At 49.8% G+C, this 18,674-nt stretch overlaps 3 protein-coding genes across 3 annotated transcripts; 2 read left to right on the top strand and 1 right to left on the bottom strand.

Annotated features, from left to right (window-relative positions):
• Positions 1-8,332: 8,332 nt before the first annotated feature.
• FSUBG_1698 (tetracycline resistance TCR1) lies at positions 8,333-10,302 on the top strand (the record flags this gene model as incomplete). Its single annotated transcript, XM_036679392.1, has 6 exons — positions 8,333-8,432; positions 8,486-8,795; positions 8,848-8,906; positions 8,958-8,997; positions 9,062-9,589; positions 9,639-10,302. 6 exons carry the CDS (start codon positions 8,333-8,335, stop codon positions 10,300-10,302), a joined length of 1,701 nt encoding a protein of 566 aa, XP_036542767.1.
• Positions 10,303-13,962: 3,660 nt separating this feature from the next.
• FSUBG_1697 (positive regulator of purine utilization) lies at positions 13,963-17,072 on the top strand (the record flags this gene model as incomplete). Its single annotated transcript, XM_036679391.1, has 4 exons — positions 13,963-14,306; positions 14,432-15,274; positions 15,331-16,252; positions 16,308-17,072. The coding sequence occupies 4 exons, from the start codon at positions 13,963-13,965 to the stop codon at positions 17,070-17,072; spliced, it is 2,874 nt and encodes a 957-aa protein (XP_036542766.1).
• A 713-nt stretch (positions 17,073-17,785) lies between these two features.
• FSUBG_1696 (uncharacterized protein) lies at positions 17,786-18,478 on the bottom strand (the record flags this gene model as incomplete). The annotated part of the gene is made up of 1 exon (XM_036679390.1): positions 17,786-18,478. One exon carries the CDS (start codon positions 18,476-18,478, stop codon positions 17,786-17,788), a length of 693 nt encoding a protein of 230 aa, XP_036542765.1.
• Between the last annotated feature and the right edge of the window lie 196 nt (positions 18,479-18,674).

Here is an 18,674-nt window from a genome sequence, read left to right as displayed (position 1 = left end):
GCAACATGGAATAAGGTGGCTTTTATTTCCGTGCTCGGGTTTCGGTGTCGTCTCTTGAGAGGACCAGTTACGAGTTGACTACTAGGTCTTGGCCTATGTGAGACCCAAGAGGTTGAACATAGGGTGTTTTAAGCTTGATATGTGAGGGACCATGTTTCAGCATATCACAGAAATAAAACATTTTATTCCCGTCCAATTTCATTAAGCACTGACTGGTCTGTATTAGTGATCTGTCACCAAGGAACCATATCGGAGAGGGGTGGTAAATACTACTATACCTATGGCCTGACTTGCCAATCACAACAAGAAGCATGTCAGTCTCAGGGTCATGAACGGAACAGGCCGGTCTTACTGAGCCAAGGATACCCAGGAGAACCATGTTGACAACAGCAGAATAAGACGGGAAGCGAACCTTGAGGGCGCTCATATGAGTTCTGGCAAAGCCACCAATTTTCCGTGTACTATATGTATATAATTGCAGATGGAGACATGTACGGATACATACATGCGTACAACACACATACATACGTCAATCCACCCATCCCGCGAAGCCCGGGCTGCTCACTCACCTGTCAAGGATGTAAGTAGGCTGCGAGACTGTGCCGTGTCTGAGCCCTAGGATTAATGGGCTTCCCGACCAGGATGTCACGTATTTTGACGACTCTTTTCTCTTTACACGCGAGACTGCATGATCGAAGCGAGAAGTGACGAATCACTCAGCCATGCAAGCAGGTGAACTGAGGAGGAGAACTCGTTTTCGTCTTGGGACTGTAACAATGCAATACTGTCACCGCCGCCCGCAGCATGAGAAGCGTGAGCATCGCTACACTGAGGAGGATATGTGGCCCCCCCCTGGCTCCCTAAGCGAACACGCTCATGCACGCCCGTAGACTATGAGAAGAGAGCCCCTGCTGTGCAACGTCGGCTCTCAGTCATGGTGTTGTTGATTTATGCGGGGAGCCGGTGAGATTCAAGCGCTGTTGGTGAAAGATTTTGGGCCGTTGGTCTGGCAGCAAAGAATAGGTGGTACAGGAGAGTGGTGAGTGGCCTGCTAGGGCAGGGTAAGGTAAGGCAAGGCAAGGCATCTGAGTCAAAGCCAAGGCAGTAGAAAATAGCATGGGGTGCTCAGGAATGGATCGACAGCAAGGGACCTGGAACAAGACCAAAGCAAGACAGACAGGGCAGAGGCGAGCAGGGGATCGGACTTGGGGAGTAGCAGTAGGGTAAGGGTAATAAAGCAGGCCTCGTTTGTGGTGAGAGTGGAAGTGTAATGTAAGCTGTGAGTGAGTTGTTCTGGTGAGCGAGGTCTAGGCTGGTCTAAGTCGGTGAGGTTATTTACGTTCACCGAGTTCAACATCATCCGACAAAACAACCTGGTTTTTACACCGTACGAACGGCAAGGTGTTGTTAAAATATTTGTATTAGTGTTTAGTATTTGTTTTTGTACTATGCGGCGTAGAAGGGAGGCCAGTCAGGTTAGTGAACAGGACTGCAGAAGGGAGATTATGTTTGGGCTGGACTTTTCCTAGGCCGTCCCCAAGAAATGTAAAAAGAAAAGAAAAAAGGAGGATGACCCAGTGATCTGGATCAGCCCTTGTCCATTTTCCGGTGTAGTAACTAACTAACTAACTAACTAGACTACCAGATCAACAGTGAGATGAGATTCAATGTTGGAATGGCCAATCTGTATGTAAATCTCTAGCCCGCAAATAGGCAAGGTACACAGCTAATAAAACAATCAAAACTCAAAGTTGAGTGTATGTAACCCTCATATCGTATCGCAACAAAGTCAATGCGGCCTCATCTCAGACTCAGAGGTGAACGGACGTCATCAACGCAACGGTGCCAAGCGATCACCATGACGGATAACGAGTAAGCGGGGCCGAGTGGCTCTTTTGTATTCTTCAGGCTCTGATACAATGAGTGAGTTGGGTTTCATTGTTAGGTTATTTCTTGGTATAGGATAGGTAGGTAGAGGGGAGGGAGGATGTAGACGAAACTCTACTGGGTAATAATCTCGTTGATTATTGCTTAAGCTTTTGTCTAAGGTACCTTAGTCATGACTAAACCGGCCAGAAATTTGCTTTACCCGCGTGCATGCGTGCATGCGTGCGTAGTTTGAGGAGGGAGGTTCCACAATCTCGACTCAACTTGTAACTTGTCTGTGAGTTATTGGTGATGATTCCTCATAAAACAAGCAGTGATAGTGGGGAGGACAGCAACCAGAGACAGGAGTAATAATTATGACCAGTCTCTGTATCATCACATGATAGTCTGATACTTTCTTTCCCCTCACCAACAGCATCAGCATCGTCATCATCATCAATTTGTCATGTCGTGTCGTGTCGTGTCGTGCTATGTTGTTGTGGTGTCACGGTTAGAGTTGCTTGCTCGAGTAGGGTTGTTCACTACCACTACAAGAGTTAAGTAACGTAGGATCTGTAACTTCTGCTTGCGGTCGAAAGGGATGGACGGTCCAGATCCAATTCGTCCGGATCATCAAAGGATGCTTCCCCGTTCATGGAGATGGATATGCAAATCACGGGACCCAGAGCCGCCGTCACCCTCTCTCTACAATTCAGTCTTACTCCGTAGTAGTTAGATAGATCCTTACATAGCGGATGATACCCAGTAACAAAAAGCAATTGTCAGTCACAGACAGTCAAAGAGCCCAAAAGAAAAGAAAAGAAAAGAGAAGAGAAGAGACAGAGAGAGAAAATTTGAAATTACTGGCTCTTCCTCCAGCCTCACTAAAATCACCCCCTCCCATCCCCCATCCCCATCCAGTCGTGGCCTTGTCTAGGGGAGGAAAGAAAACACAGGCCCTTGACCCTAATCAATAAAAATATTTAGGTAAATCTAGCCTAAGCTTAGGGGGTTCTTTGCTAAGTTTATTTTGACACCCTATATCTAGGTCCGGTGTTTTCTTGCTCCCCGAGGCTTGTCTACCTGAGGTATGTATCCCCCTCCAATCCAATCCATCCACCCTCTAGCCTCTCTCTCTCTCTCTTCCTCTCTTTTTTTGCCCACCCGCACGTTCGAGTTCGCAAACCCACGCTAAATTCCATACGGAGTACCCTGGCCCCCTTTTCGAAACCTTCGAGAATTTCTATCGAGAACCGGGGCGAACAGCGGTCAGACCCCCTTGTTTTGCCTAAGTTTTCCCACTCTCTCCTCTCCCTTGCCTTGCGACAGGCAGGTTCAGCTTCTGTCCACGACCATAACCTTACCGGGACAAGGGCACTTGAGATCCCCGGAACCAAGTCAAGAATTCAGAGGGTGCGTGTGCTCGCTCTTCAAAGCTGGCGGTACAGTCCAGTACGGTCGACGCCGAAAGACTTGCGGGGTCATGGCAATCAACACGAGATGACGGATGGATCCCTTCATTTCTTCCATGATTGAGGCAACAATCGACTATCCAATCCCCCAACACACACACTCCAGTCCGCCGTCCGTTGTACTGTTGTACATACATACACAAACTTGGTGTTGGTCCGAAAGCGGCGTCAATAAACAGCTGCAACCAACGCCCGAGACGTCAGAGCGTTTTCAACCGTCGTGCAGATGCTTCCAATACATACGTCTACAGCATACATACATACATACATTCATACATACAATACACACGCATACATATGCAGATGCTACATGTCGGTGGTTTAAAAGTGCACCATCGCGATAATGGAAAGATGTGACGATATCATAGCGAATTCCTAGACATTACATCGTATCTGGCCCTCCCTGCCTTCAACGATTCGTTTGGATCGGGCCACCCGGCCTGCTGGGTTTGACGTCGCCCACACTGCTTTTCTGAAACACACCCTGCTCGCTTTTTCTGCTCCTCTTTTTTTTTTTTTTTTTTTTTTTTTGCCTGCCTCACTTTTTTCTTTCCTGGGAGAGGCGGGGGTGTCTTAGCCCATCTGTCATTGCGTAGTCTAAGGACAAGGGAGGCTTCTTTACCGAGACTACCTCATTTGTACAATCGACGAGATGCATCAGATCAACCCAGCCCACCGGGTCGCTTGTCCGCCGCCCCCTTTTTCCCCTGAGGCCAGCTCGTCCGGCTCTTTGCTCGCGGCCACTCGGCTGCTCCCCTTGAGCGGGGCGCCATGCGACAGGCTCCAAGAAAAGTAGTCTTCTGGTAGCACGAGACCTCCCGCGGCGTGCCTAGCTGTACCGGCAAACTGCCCTGCATCCACTTGAGCGAGGCCGGAAGCCAGGAAGACCTTCCGGGACTTGACAGGGATTCAAACTGGAAAAGGCACCCAATGCTATTGGATGCTGAGAAGCGCCGGGCTCGACTATGACGACAATGGATGTGCAACTCACCCACGCCTGACGCGACACCTTATTCTTCTGCGGGCGACGAAAGCCATTTGAGCGAAGCCGAGGTGTGTTCAATTTGGGTGGTGGTCGAGAGCTGTGAAACTATCGGGAGGGAAGAAGAAAAAAAATTGAAAAATTGTCAGGATTGTTTGTCTCAGGCTTCACCGACGAAATGACTCCAATACTTTGACTTGCATCTCTTTATGCAAGGCGGATCTGACACCTACTCGGTAGGCGGATGAAAGCGTCCACGTCGTCGGTAACCATTGGAGTCTATTTTCAATCACCTACTGCACATCATGCATACATATCAAAAGGAGCCGCGGGCGCGTGTGAAACAGGCGAGTGATACAGTGCTATACCGCTTCCGTGACAGGGAGCCGCGAGCTTCGAGTGGGGGGCCCAGGCCTAGATTTTAGCCACTTCCTTTGTGACACAAGACGAAGTCGGCGGCGGACCTTGACTGCGAGCTGGCACAAAGTTGACAAGCCAAGATGCCCTTGCTTTGCCGTGCCGTGCCTTGCCTTGCCTTGCCTCCGTAGGCTTCGCTTTACATCTCCCCGGGCCGGCAGTGTGCAGCCCCGTGCCTTGTCTCAAGACTCAATGCCGACATTCGGTGTACATACATATAGACGGGGGGACAGCAAAAGGGCGACTCCCGAGAGGATCGCATCCAGCATTCGAAGCTGCTTGCAGACTAATTAAAGACGATCTGAATTGTATCTGTGGAGTCGGCTGCACTTCCGGCAGTCTTTGCTCCTCGGGGCTTACGGCCCAGCGGGTTGGGTGCGAGTGGGCCAATTTGACTGATGAGCTCAAAGTCGAGTCAGATCCATTTGCTACAGATATTGGCGTGGGCCTCTGGGACAGGGAGACTGTACCCTACAGCTTCAAGGTTCAGAGCCCTGACTTGAAACCGCTGCATTGATTGCTGCATTTTCAAGCCCAATACCGCCAGTTTCGTCTTCCGTGCTGGGCTCACAATGTGTGGCTTAGGTACGCGCCGCAGCAGCTACTCCACGTGCCAGCAGTACATACGTATGTATGTAGGTGAAGGATCCGGTGCAGGATGGCGGTGACAATGTCTCGGGTTCCTGATCAAAATCTCACACCTCGATTGTTTATTCCCTTGCTCGCTCACCCGTGGGTGGCTCCCTTCTATTAACCCTACTTTATGGGGCTCCGGGGATGTCAAGGAGGGCTTCCACTTCAGAGAATTATGTCGTGTGCTTCTATTGGCGCCTGGCTTGTATGACGTTAATGCGCCTGGGGAAAATTTTCGATGGTGATGCGGCAGACCGACATATATGACTCTAAAAATTCAAAAAATTTAGTGCAGGACCATCAACGTCAGCCACGTGTCTGACAGATGGACGACACGCCTATGTCAGTCAGGCTTGAAAATTTTTGGTTGCAACATTTGAGATCTCCAATTTGTCCTTGCCTGCCGGGAAGCTTTCACGAGAGCCGCTGTCAGGGAACCTTGCAATTTTCAATGTGAGAGGCCCTGCTCGACTGGGGATGATGTCCGTATCGGTCACGAAGTAGGTTCGACACTATGTACATACAGATTCCTGCGACCTTGGCATCACTTACACCTCGGCTTTTCGGCCTAGTCATGCCCTTTCTCGGCCGACTGAGGTGCGAGAAGGAACTTGTACTCCGTATCCCGAGGTAGAATCTCCTGTGTAAGTTTGACCTCGTGACAAGCACAAGATATGTCTGGAGTTGCAGCTCGTTTTCGCAATATCTAAAGATATCACAATCGAGCTCTTGGTTAGTATCCCGGCAACTCTGGCTTGCACACCGATCAGAACATGATACTTAATTTGTCCTTGTCCTTCGCGTCATTCTCAAGCTCGTATGCAGTGGGCAGTGAAACATGGTTGAGGTATGACAAGGCCGCGGTGTATCGACGTTGCTGGCAATGCAGGCATATCCCGAATGACTCCCTCATGCATGGAAGTTGTCTGCTGACTATGTGCTCCATCGTTCTGGAAAACAACACAGGAGCTAGAAGGTACGGCATAGGATGTCTGCTCCAGACTTTCCGGAACAACTGGCCGGCGGTGGGTGTGAGAGAAGAACAGAGAAACACCAGGCGAATAACACATCATCAGAACCAGCATGCTATTCAGGGAAAATACCATGTAAGATGGACGGATGCCTACGCCTGCCTGCCTACGACTGACGGGGTGAGCTGGCTGAGAACGTGGGGGACGACAATAGCAACCTACCTATGAAAGAGACAACAAAAACATCGCAACTCCTATCACAGGAGGCACTGGACTGATATCTGATTCTGTTCTACCCGGATCGACGTCATTAGGCGCCGCATCGAAATCGCACGCCGCAACGCCAAGGCTGGAACAACGGCCCATGGCATGGCATGCCATGTGCTTTGACAATTGGTGGTGCTGACTGAGTGAGTGAGTGAGTGAGTGACTGACTGATGGAAGTCGGCTCCGCTGGAATCTCATTACTTTCTGCCCGTCACCAAGAGGATGAGAGGTGTGGTCCCCTTCCGGGAGGGCTTCCCTAGTAACATTATCACTCCACAGCCAGGCTGAGGCGACCCCGGGGATGATTTCCGTGTGACGAGCCCCCGGGGGCCGTTGCTCATTACTCACTGTACTGCGTTCACCGCCTCCTAAACCTGCCGCTGCTGTCCTGTCCTCTACAGCGGCTGTGCGGGTTAGTGCTGTTTGATGCAGCCAATGCGATAACATGGAAGTCAGTTGACCGTATTTCAGGTTGCTGATGTATGTTTTGCACCCATAAAAGCCAGTTTCGAAACAACAGAATGATGTGTCCATGGAAAGGCAGGACTTTTGACGAAAGGGAACACTCGGACATGCGCTTAGCCACAGCGGAAATACCGGGGTGCAGTTACAGACGGCACTAAGTAGGTATGTATTTGCTTTAGCATTGGCATTGGCATTTGGTTTGGGTTGGTTTGGTTTGTTTTCCAGCTCCATTCAGGTTCGCACCCAACAATTAAGCTCGAACCCAACCGTCAGTCCATGGCGTTTTGCTGGAGACACATCCCCGTGGGCATCTCCCAGGTGGCTTACAGGGGATCAGAGACGGAGAAGGATACCCCTGCAGAAGTACTTGCTGGGTACATACGCTTAGTCTCCCAGGGCTCCTTTGCGTCTCCGTCTCCCTGGGACCCAGCCCCTGCAGCCCAAGACTAAGACCAAGTCCGCCCTGTCGAACTGGGATGGCTGCCCGTGGTGTTCTAACTTCTGGTGCCTCTGGGAGCCCTGAAGCCAGCCCCACTGCCTAAGAATTTGGCCGTTCGCCGTATCTCACAGCACAGCACAGCACAGCACAGAGCAGCGCAGACACGACAGGACAGGAGATTTGCCCTTTGCCCATTTGGGGCGCTCATGTCACCGCTGGTTCCAAGCTTCGGGTCTAGTAATTAATTCTATTCTGCTCCAGAAGATGATCATTGTGACAAGTCCATGTACCCCAGTCCCAGTCCCAGTCAGTCTGAGGGGGTGTTGCTCGCTTTCACTTTCACTACCAACACTCCATCCTCATACATACATACATACATACCTACCTCACCTACACATTCTCCATACTCCATACACTTCTTATAAGTGTATCCACCCCATCTTGGTCCTTCTCTTTTCCTTCCGTGAACCTTCTATAACCCTTTAATTAGTCTCCCTTCTCCCTCCGCCACCTTGATTCTCATTCTGTGTTCTTTCTCTATCTCTCACTCAGCTTGAGTCTTTGTCAACATTTACCTTACAATCTGTTGCTACTTGGGTTGGACATCTACACCAAACCACTTACACACTTACACACTCGACGATATTTAACCACCTACCGAAGCCACTTGTCTCATGCTCCTAGACTTTACGAAACGGATCGATCAGACTTGCGAATAGTTCAGAGACACCATTTTCACCAAAAGTTGAACATAAATTTACCAGGGGACACCCGTTGAACAACAAGACGAAACCTCCCAGGAGGATCACAACTAGAAAACATGGCGAGGAGTCGTCAAATGACTGCGGCCAACCGCGAAGCCGCTGGCCGCAATGAGAGACCGCTTCCCCCATTCCCCGCAAAGCAGATGTTTGTTCTAGGTACGGAGCTCAGCTTACATGACTTTTGCGACATTGGGTCTAACAATTGGCAGCCTGCTGCAGAATATGCGAACCGATCGCCTTCATGTCCATCTTCCCCTACATTTACTACATGATTCAGGATTTCAACATTACCGATGACTCCAACAAGATTTCAGTTTACGCCGGCATGGTCACCTCTGCTTTCACATTGGCCGAATTCTCGACAGGAGTTCTTTGGGGACGGCTTAGCGACAAGATTGGCCGAAAGCCAGTGCTTCTCTTTGGTCTGCTAGGAACTGCTCTGAGTGTCTTGGTTTTTGGTTTCGCCCCCAGTCTGCCAGTCGCACTCTTTGCGCGCGCCCTCGGAGGTCTTCTCAATGGGTATGTTTTTCCGGGAAAGATGCTTGGAACGCTCAATTAACATATCTTTTAGCAACATTGGTGTCCTCCAGACAACTGTCGCCGAGCTCGTTACTGTCAAGGAACACCAACGTAGGTTGAATATCAAAAATCAGATGAGAATTGGGCTAACAGATCATCCAGCCCGAGCTTATACTATCATGCCCATGGTGTGGTGCATTGGGTAAGCCATCCATACTCACTCATGCAGTCATTGACAGCAGTTGCTGACTGGATTACCTATTTAGATCGATCGTTGGGCCTATGATTGGAGGAGCTCTCGCACGACCATGCATCAGCTACCCCGAGATCTTCCCTCGTGGAACCATCTGGGACCGATATCCCTACCTCCTCCCCAATCTCTTCAGCGCCGCCACCGTTTTCTTCGGAGTCATCATTGGACTTCTCTTCCTGGATGAGACCCATGCAGAGAAGAAGTCCCAGCGAGACCGGGGACGTGAGATTGGAGATTACCTCGCCAGCTGGTTCGGTGGAGTTGCCGGCTGCAACGGACGAGGCCGCTCTCCCGAGAAGCAGGCTCTTCTTGATGGAAAGCAAAACGTCCAGTATCTCTCGACCAGTGTTCGCCCTGGCTCTGCCCACTCTGACGAGGCCCTGCCTGCTTACCGAAGCCAAGAGAACTCGCCCCGACTTGCTCCTCAGCCTGACACACAATCCCTGAACGAAGCCCCCTTGGAACCCATTGTGGTGCGAAAGTCAAAGACTTTCACCAAGCCTGTCATCATGAACATCATCTCTTACGGCATTCTCGCTTTGTAAGTTGGACCTCACCGAAAGCTTCATGCAGCCTCTAACACATGACAGCCACACCATGACTTTTGATCAGCTTTTCCCTGTTTTCCTGAGCACCAAGCGACCTGAACACCCCGTTCACGACCTCCCCTTCAAGTTTACCGATGGATTCGGCCTCGAGACTAAGATGATCGGCGTCATCATGTCGGTTCAGGGACTTTACTCACTCTTCTCCAACTATCTCATCGTTCCTCCAGTTACCCGACGACTTGGATCTCTCCGCCTCTTCCGAATCCTCGCATTCTCCTACTTTGCGCTCTACCTGGTCACACCCTACCTTGTGCTGCTCCCCGACTCTATGAGGATGCCTGCGATCTACCTCCTTGTCATCTGGAAGTGCACTTTCTCCACCATGGCATATCCCAGCAACGCCATCCTGCTGGCCAATTCGGCACCATCTAAGCAGGTCCTTGGAACGATCAACGGAATCGCGGCCTCAACTGCCAGCTTATGCCGTGCTCTTGGCCCAACCCTATCCGGTCTCCTCTATTCTTGGGGTCTTCAGACTGGATACTCTGGACTGGCTTGGTGGTTCAGCGGACTTATTACGATTGTTGGAGCATATCTCAGCTCCCAAATTACCGAGGGCGGACCTCAAGACGATGTGCAGCCTGAGGAGGATCCTCTCTTGGATGAGGGTCTTTTCACCGACTACGATGAGGAGGAGAGTGTTTAAGGGGACGATGAGCATGAAGCAGCAACCGCAACAACAACATACGGCTTGGATATTCACCGGAGTTTGAATGTTTCGAGCAAGCGAAGAATCGAAACAATCTGGCGTCATTTCTTTTAGGGACGAATTGTATAAAGGGCATGCGAGGCCCATGTGGAAAAATACCCCCTTTCTTTTTCTTCCAACACAGCGATCAGGCATGGAACAGGCGTTTTACAATAAGAGGGGAAAAGGAAGACGGATGAACTTGGGAACTCATTTCACGAAACATAGACTATGGATTCATTCGATGGACGAAGGATTCAACGACAAAGTAGAAGGATGGATGATTGATATTTAGGGAAGGGAAACATTTTTGTAATGGATTTAGCTACACGGCCGATGGCACCAGCCCATGCCGTATCGTCAACGACAGGACCCCGGAGGTTTAGAAGGCGTTTTTCGGTATGGGGTTTCTTGGTGGCCTCGCAGATGTCGGTAGCGTTTGTTTTCAAACTTTTAAGAGTTTGTGATTTTCAGTTCAGGCTACCTCACGGGGCGGAACTGGCGGTGTAAGAAAGGAAGGATAGTGTCAGTGGCAGTAATTTCAAGACTGCCGGTCTCATTGAACAAAGATATATGCATGCAACTACTTCCTGCGCGGTGCCTGAGTGACATGGAGATACATAGACATGGACAGAGACGGTGATGCTTGATATGCTTACGCATACGCATACGCATGCGTATGCTGCAGGATGGAATGGTAGCGGTCAAAGTACAGAACGGAACTTGCATGACACGGCATGGCCGAAGACAACAATGCATCTAGGTTGTTTTTGATACATATGACAGAGTTTCACATAGTAATCGAGGTAGGTACCTGAGTATGCATGCATGTATGTAGTCGCATGTAGTTGCTTTAGACCTTGTGAGTGACCTCGTGATAAATCCCGTGCAACCGCAGCGTAGCATCAGGCAGCCAGGATGTGAATTTCCTATAAAGGATATGCATAGACAGACTGGACTCACCTGTATGTATGTATGTCGGCGACCAGAAAGGCGTTGAGAAAAGAGGACAGGAAAAATGAGGTAACAATACCCTTGTCCTTGGAAACCCCATGATCTGATGATACACGGAGAACTGCCAAGTTATGTAGTAGCGGCGAATCTAGATATCTATACGCGCAAAAGGCGAATTGGATTGGATTGGATGGTTGCAGTCGGGAAACGCAGTTGCTTGAAAGTTGTTGTGGAAATCGTATGAGAATAATCAATTTCAATATGCTCTGCTTCCGTTTATTCGTGCGCTCTAATGGACGTTTCGTTTTGGAGCTTGAAGTGAGGTTGGGCTGGGTGGTGTGGAGAGAGGCTAAGAATGATGGAAAGGATGGACCCTTGCTGCGTATTGAGGAGCTTTGTACACCTTTCGAAAGAGGGGAGATGATAACTATGGCTGGTTTGTCTGTGACAAATCGTGGTAGGAGAGATTGTTGTTGGTTGTTTGTTTGTTTGTTAGGATAGATCTCGTGCGTGTGATGCTCTACTGTACAGTTTGCGTGAGGATATAGGAGATAGGACAGGGACCGGGTAACCAGGAAATCGGAGTTTCTTTGGTGAGCTCAGTTATGTACGAATACGGTGACCGGCAGGTGTTGGTGATGATGCAGCCAACCGCCAGACTGCATCCGATCCGGTCCAAGAGACAAGCCCGTCGACAAGGTTTAGGTACTAACCTAGGTCAACGGAGCCGGGCCAGCGATGTACCTATTCACTGAGAATATAATACGGCGAGTAGTGTATTTCGGCGTAGGAAGATCGCTGTACGTACGTACATGAGAGGAACTCGAGTATAACTCAAAGTAACCTCTTTGTCGTCTCTTCTCACTTACAAGCAATACATACCCAAATCATACCTTTGAGACTGAAAAGCGGGATGTCGCATGTATACAACTGCACTGTGCCGCTGTCAATCCCCCCGAGCTGAGCAGGATGAAGGGGGCCGGTTATAAAGCCGGACAAGTTCGGATACAAGACTCAATCAAATCGCGATCTCTGCGCTTTTCTCTGCGAGTAAAAAGAAAGGAAAAGAGCAAAGCAAAGCAAAGCACTGATAAGATGATTCGCTGTCATGATACGCCTCAAACTTGCAAGCAATGGAAGTCTGGTTTGCAGGAGAGGATCGACAAGATGATAAACAAGGCGTTTTTATGGCGCTGCATGCCAAGAATTTTATTAATTGCTGGATTTGCAGTTGACTTGCATTTCCATTTGAAGGCTTTCTCTCTTTCTTCCTCATACAGATAGATACTCCGTAAGAAATGATGAGTTGGAAGACGAATAAATTGGTCAATACAAAAAGTCAATTGGTAAGAGATCATCTTTCCCCCACCTGCTCGCTACAGCACTTGCATTTTGACCAACGAAGACGGTCTTTTCTTCTTTGCTTTTTTCTTGTGGCTTGTTTGCAGTTTTGAGAATCGAGATAATGCATTGTTATCGGGTCTTTAGTATCTTATCGTAGGTAGGTAGTTATCTTATACTCTTTAACAAAGCTATTGTCTGAACCATCTTGAGACCTAGTACTGCCTGGATCCTTGTGCTGTATAATTCGGTTCAAAACTTTTAATTGCTTACAATTGGAAACTTCAAGACCCTTGCTTGTCTCCATTCTCCATGGAACAAACGTGACAATTATCATCATCGGCCATTAACCACCGTCACCTCCACCTCCACCTACCACGAGATATTACCTCCTTATACTAAGGAATTGTATGTATGCACAATTGATAGGTCCCCTCTTTCAGGGACCACTTACTTGCCTGCCATCCATGATTTATTTTCGCTTAGTCTAGGCCCCAAATTAGTCTCGACTTTCTACGACGTTGACAGCCCGAATCGTTGTTCTTTGGGGGTCTAGTCATGGGCCAAGCTTGGTTGGTCCCCGCAGACAACAAATACCTACCTAGTCAGCAAAGAAAGTTGTTGCTTGTTTGACTGATAATCTGCGTGGCCAATTCTGCAAGATTTAGGCAGTTCAGCTCGGCAACCACTTGATCTACCTATCTCATTGCATTGCCCTTCTTCTCATATCTTTGAACCCCCAAATTCATCAGATATCAGCTCTAAATTCTAATACCGTTGACAAATCCCTTGCGCTTTGACAAACCGTTAGCGGCTACAGCGGCTGGTCGATCCCTTCCCGCCTTATCCATCCATATCCTTCAATTGTTCCAGCTCCTGCCTTTTTGTCTCAATCTATCCCACCCATTCGGAGTAGCTAGCTGCCTGCCTTCCTGTTACTGTCCTCAGAACTGCGCTTACCTTGCCTTACCTTCTCCGCCCGTTCGTTCGTTCGTTCGTTCGTTCGTTTCATTAATTGTTAAGGTAGTCCCGACCGGGACTCTCAATCTACCGTTCCGCCTTTCACCTGCCATCTTCCGCCCCCCGTCTCCGTCCCCGACTAAGCTCAAGCAAGCTCAAACCCACTCTCTCCGTCTCCATCTCCATCTCCATCATCAATTCACAAACGACAACGGTCAACCTACTACCTATACCTAAGACCGACTTCTTGGATATCTCTGTCTCCGGCTGATCTGCGTCACTCCGCCCGAGCCACTTCTCTTCATCTCCGACTCCGTCGCAAACTTATCGGCGCCGTCTTCGGTTGCCCGCCGGGCCGTTACAATGCCTGCGCGTGGCCCTCCGTCCCCGAGCTCGCAACCCGCAAAGCGACAGCGACAAGACTCGAATGACGATGGATCGCCGCGCAACGGCCAACCGAGCCCCCAGGATCGTGAGCGCGAACGTCTCCAAACCGACGGCGCTTCAGCATCTTCCACTACCGCCTCTCCCTCGGTAACGGCCAAGGCAGGCCAGAGCAGTAACTTTCGCAACGTCAGCGCCTGTAACCGTTGTCGCCTACGTAAAAATCGTTGTGATCAGAAGCTACCGAGCTGCGCAAGTTGCGCCAAGGCTGGAGTCGCTTGTGTTGGCTATGATCCTATTACAAAGAAGGAAATCCCACGCAGGTACGATAAGACAATGCAAGCGCGCGATTGTCCATATGTGTAATCTTGTGGTCATCACAGACCTCGACGACGCGCCACAATACCTTCCAAGTTGATTAACGAGCAAATGTTGACCTTGCGCGCAGTTATGTTTACTATCTCGAAACCCGAGTCGAGCAGCTCGAGAACCTGCTTAGCGCCAATAACATCACTTTCCCACCAGCCGAAAACCTCGAATTGTGTTCTCGAATAGGCACCGACACCGCTAGTATCAACTCCGCCACCGAAACAGGTTATTCCGGACCATCAGAAGCTGGCGACCGCAGGCCTCAGAGCCAGGCGGTGGAATCGCTTAAGAAAAAGTCGGGCCAATCAGGGTTCCTCAACATCGTGAGCCCCTCGAAGCCTCGGTCTTTAGCATCCGCATCTGGTGTCTCGTTCGCCCGGGTCGTATATGCTGCAGTTCAGTATTCATCCTCTGGTCAACCGAACCCCAGTGATCCAAGGAATGCTCGGCAATCGAGCGGCAATGGAGCTTCACTGCGCGATTCTTTTTTCGGCCTTCATACCAGACCTTCTATCAAACCTGCAAGTTTTCCTAGTAAAGAAGTCGGCTTGCGGCTCGTGAGGTTATACTTTGAACACTCGAACCCTCAGATTCCAATTCTACACAGAGGAGAGTTTATGCAGACGTTTGAACGCATATATGCCACTCAGGATCCGGTCCGAGGCTCGCGAGAACTCTATTTGTTGAATATGGTTTTCGCCATTGGTTGTGGTGTCATTGTTGGCGAGCCAGTGAAATCCGACTCATCTGGCGATGCTGGTGCAGACAACAAGAGTCGATGTGAGCCAGAGGAGTATCACGCGAGCGCAATCGTGCACCTAGAATCGTGTTTAAGCAACAGTGGAGGAGGGTTGGAAGTTCTGCAAGCCGTACTTCTTCTGGCCAATTTTGCTCTGCTGCGACCTGTTCCCCCTGGCCTTTGGTATGTGCTGACTGATCGTATGTGGTGTGTGAACTCACCTGACTGACACGGACCAGGTACATTATTGGTGTTGCTGTTCGACTTGCTGTTGACCTCGGCCTTCACTATGAAGACGACAGGGAAATTGATTCCTTACCTAACGAAAGTGAACAGACTGATGGTGCTGGTTCCCGAGAGAATGGGGCACAAACCCGGGGGAAGAAGTTGTGGGTGCGAGATATGAGGCGCCGTCTCTGGTGGTGCACGTACTCTCTTGATCGCCTGGTTAGCACATGCGTTGGAAGACCGTTCGGCGTCAGCGATCAGGTCATCACAACTGAGTTTCCGTCCTTGTTGGACGACGACTATATTACACCCACCGGACTTGTAGATCCACCATCAGATCAGCTCCAACCCAGCTACAAGCATGTTGCCCATCATTACTTCCGACTGAGGTTGCTGCAATCGGAAATTCTTCAGGTGTTGCAGTACAATCAGGCTCAGATCGCCAAGGCGGGTGTGCAGGGCAAGTTCCCTGATATGCACATTCACCTTCCATCGCCCTTCCTGGTGCAGTTTGATTCGTTCCGTTCATGGCGCATAGATATCGATCGAAGGCTGTATCAGTGGAAGACGTCAGCACCATCGAGACAAGAGACAGGTGTCATGTTTTCGACAGAGTTTCTTGAGCTCAATTACTGGCAAGCGATCATAATGCTCTATCGTCAGAGCCTCAGTGTTCCTGCTATGTTCGAGGGCGAGTATAATTCATCAAATGAGGTTAACAGCCCAACGGCGTTCCAAGCAGAGCTTCGTGAAGATGAGGATCGAATCTACCTGAAAGTTGCAGAGGCAGGCCAGAAGATCCTCCGCATATATAGACAACTCCATCTCAGTGGGTTGGTGAGCTACACCTATCTTTCCACCCATCACCTGTTCATGGCAGGAATCTCGTACCTTTATGCCATTTGGCACTCGCCCATCGTACGAAGTCGCCTGGTAAGCTTTGACGAAACCCAGAGACCTCGGAGAAATGAGCTAATAGTGGATCTAGAGCATGGATGAAGTGGATTTTACTATCCTCGCTGCCAAATCGGTTCTCACAGACATGATCGACAAGTGCCCTCCCGCCGAGACGTGCCGAGATGCGTTCGATCGAACAGCCAAGGCCACCATTAAGATGGCCTCTTCAACAGGCGGTTTCGGTGCCCCGACGGCCCGAAGACAACGTTCAGCGTGGAACACACCGCCTGACTCATCAAAAGGAACGGGGCAAGGACGACACCGTCCACAGGGCTCAGATCAGGCGTCTTATCAGATTGATTTGTCGCTATCTGACTCGCTGTCCTCTCCTACATTATCTGTTGCAGGCGACGGGAATGCACAGCCATCGCCCCCAATGGCACGATCAACAGAGGGATATTTGCTCAAATCGCGAAGTCGAGGTGGACCAAGCCCTACAGAATCTGGTCATAAGCAAGAGGGATCGCCTATAGAATCGGGGATGGTTCTTTCGCCTATTCCTCGAAGAGTGACTTCCCAACCGAACGGTGGAAGATCCTATGGTGGACAGCAGCAATATAACGGACAGGACTACCCAGATGCTCAAACAATGGAGTTCCTCCAAAATCTGGGCGCGTCATCAAACGGAGACTTTACTGCCATGGACCAGTCGCAGCTTGATATGGGTCTAAGCATGAACTGGGAGGGCCTTCACCACGACTTTGGCGAGGCACCACAAATGAACCCCTTTGACACGTTCTTCTTTGGCGGTCCCCAAGGCGGTGGAGGCCAAGACGGCGGCGGCATGAACATGTAGGAAGATGTTTGTTGGATCTGTTTCTGTCTTTATTGCCGGCGCGTTGGCTTGCTTTCTTTCTTTCTTGCTTACCTTAGCTGCAGATGCGGGTCTGCTTAGTGAAATGGGCGGCTCTTTATGGCATTTGGTTATGTTTCAATCAGTAAGTACATCAGAAGGCGTGGGTGCCTTTCTGTCTGTCTCGAGGTTACAAAAGTAGATGTCGGTGCTGGAAGATGTGGAGAAAATTCATGATCAAGTCGATGCGATGGTTTACTGTCTGTTTACTATCATAGTGAGTTATGAAGGTACTTATGGTGCAACTGGGTAGATATGAGAAAGATGTCATGAAGCAGATGGATGGCATATACCGCACATAGAAAAGGTGAAATGGGAGGTCATGAGTTGATGAATAGTACCAATCTTTTGTCTATATACTGTATAGGTAGTGTTTGCAGAGACTATCCGGGTAGGTATCTATCGAAATGAAAGCCTCGATTCGAAAGATTTTTCGACGCTCAAACTGACCTCTCTTCTCATCTCATCTTTTCTGCTCCTTTTGTGCATATTACTCATTCTTTCCAATGTACATACATGGTAGTAAATCCTTTCTCGTCCATTCAATACTCCAATCCATCCATCTATGCATCCAACGTCCAAAATATGTCGTAAAGTCGTAACTGAAACAAACTGAAGAAATAAAATACGCAAATTGTCGTCGCTGCCCTCTTCCTCTATCGGTCTCGGCTATACCGTCTGCTCTCCCTCCGAGGTGAGTAATCTCTCGGGGAGTAATCCCTTCGATATCCCTCTCCCATCAACGGCTCTCGACGATATCGGTCTTGACTCTGTCGTCGTGATCTTCGTGGCGGAGAAACGCTGTGCTCCTCTTCAACAACAATCTCGTTATCCGAAGAAATAGTCGATTCTTGAACGAAGCGCGGCGCAGGCGGCTCAACGACGATTCTCTCTCCTCGACTGCCACCCACAAGCGGCGATGTACGTCTTCGACTCCTGTCCCTCGAATTCACCGTTGTGCGCGATCTCGTCCTCTTGGATCTAGACGTAGCCCTGCTCCGCGATCTATTCCTCGTTCTTCGATCTCTCCTGCTTCGGAAACTCAGATATGTCGATGTGTCGCCCGTGACGGTGCTCATGGGTCCGCCTGAAACAACAGTCGATGCGCCGTCGACTGTTCTCACGACTGGGCCGCGGTGCAGGAGCATGTAGATGATGTACAGCAGGAGTAGAAAACCAGCGACGGAGCCGAGGACAATACCGGCAACGACACCGGGAGCGAGAGAGTCGTCAGTGCTCTTGTAAGATGTTGGCACGGCGGCGAAGGAGCTGCTCGAGTCGTCGTTCTGGCGGACCGAGAGGGAATTGTGCCCTGAGGGTATTGTTGACGATGGTGGAAGAGCTGGCATTTTGGTTTGACGGTTGGCGGAGTTATGATATTAGGTTTATTATATGGTTGGAAATAGCATGGCAGTAGATTCTAAGAGCAAAAGGGTATAGCTCTTGGTATTGAGAGGGCTCGAGTTGTCAAGAATTAATGAGGTTGTTGTAGTTGGGACAACACGATGCAGCTCAGCATTTCACCCATTAAAGATGCTGCACGTC

This window comes from Fusarium subglutinans (assembly GCF_013396075.1).
Source record: "Fusarium subglutinans strain NRRL 66333 chromosome Unknown NRRL66333_c0000012, whole genome shotgun sequence".
NCBI classification, from domain to species: Eukaryota; Fungi; Ascomycota; class Sordariomycetes; order Hypocreales; family Nectriaceae; genus Fusarium; species Fusarium subglutinans.
The sequence above is the reverse complement of the archived record's forward strand: the minus strand, read 5'-3'. Positions and strand labels throughout refer to the sequence as shown.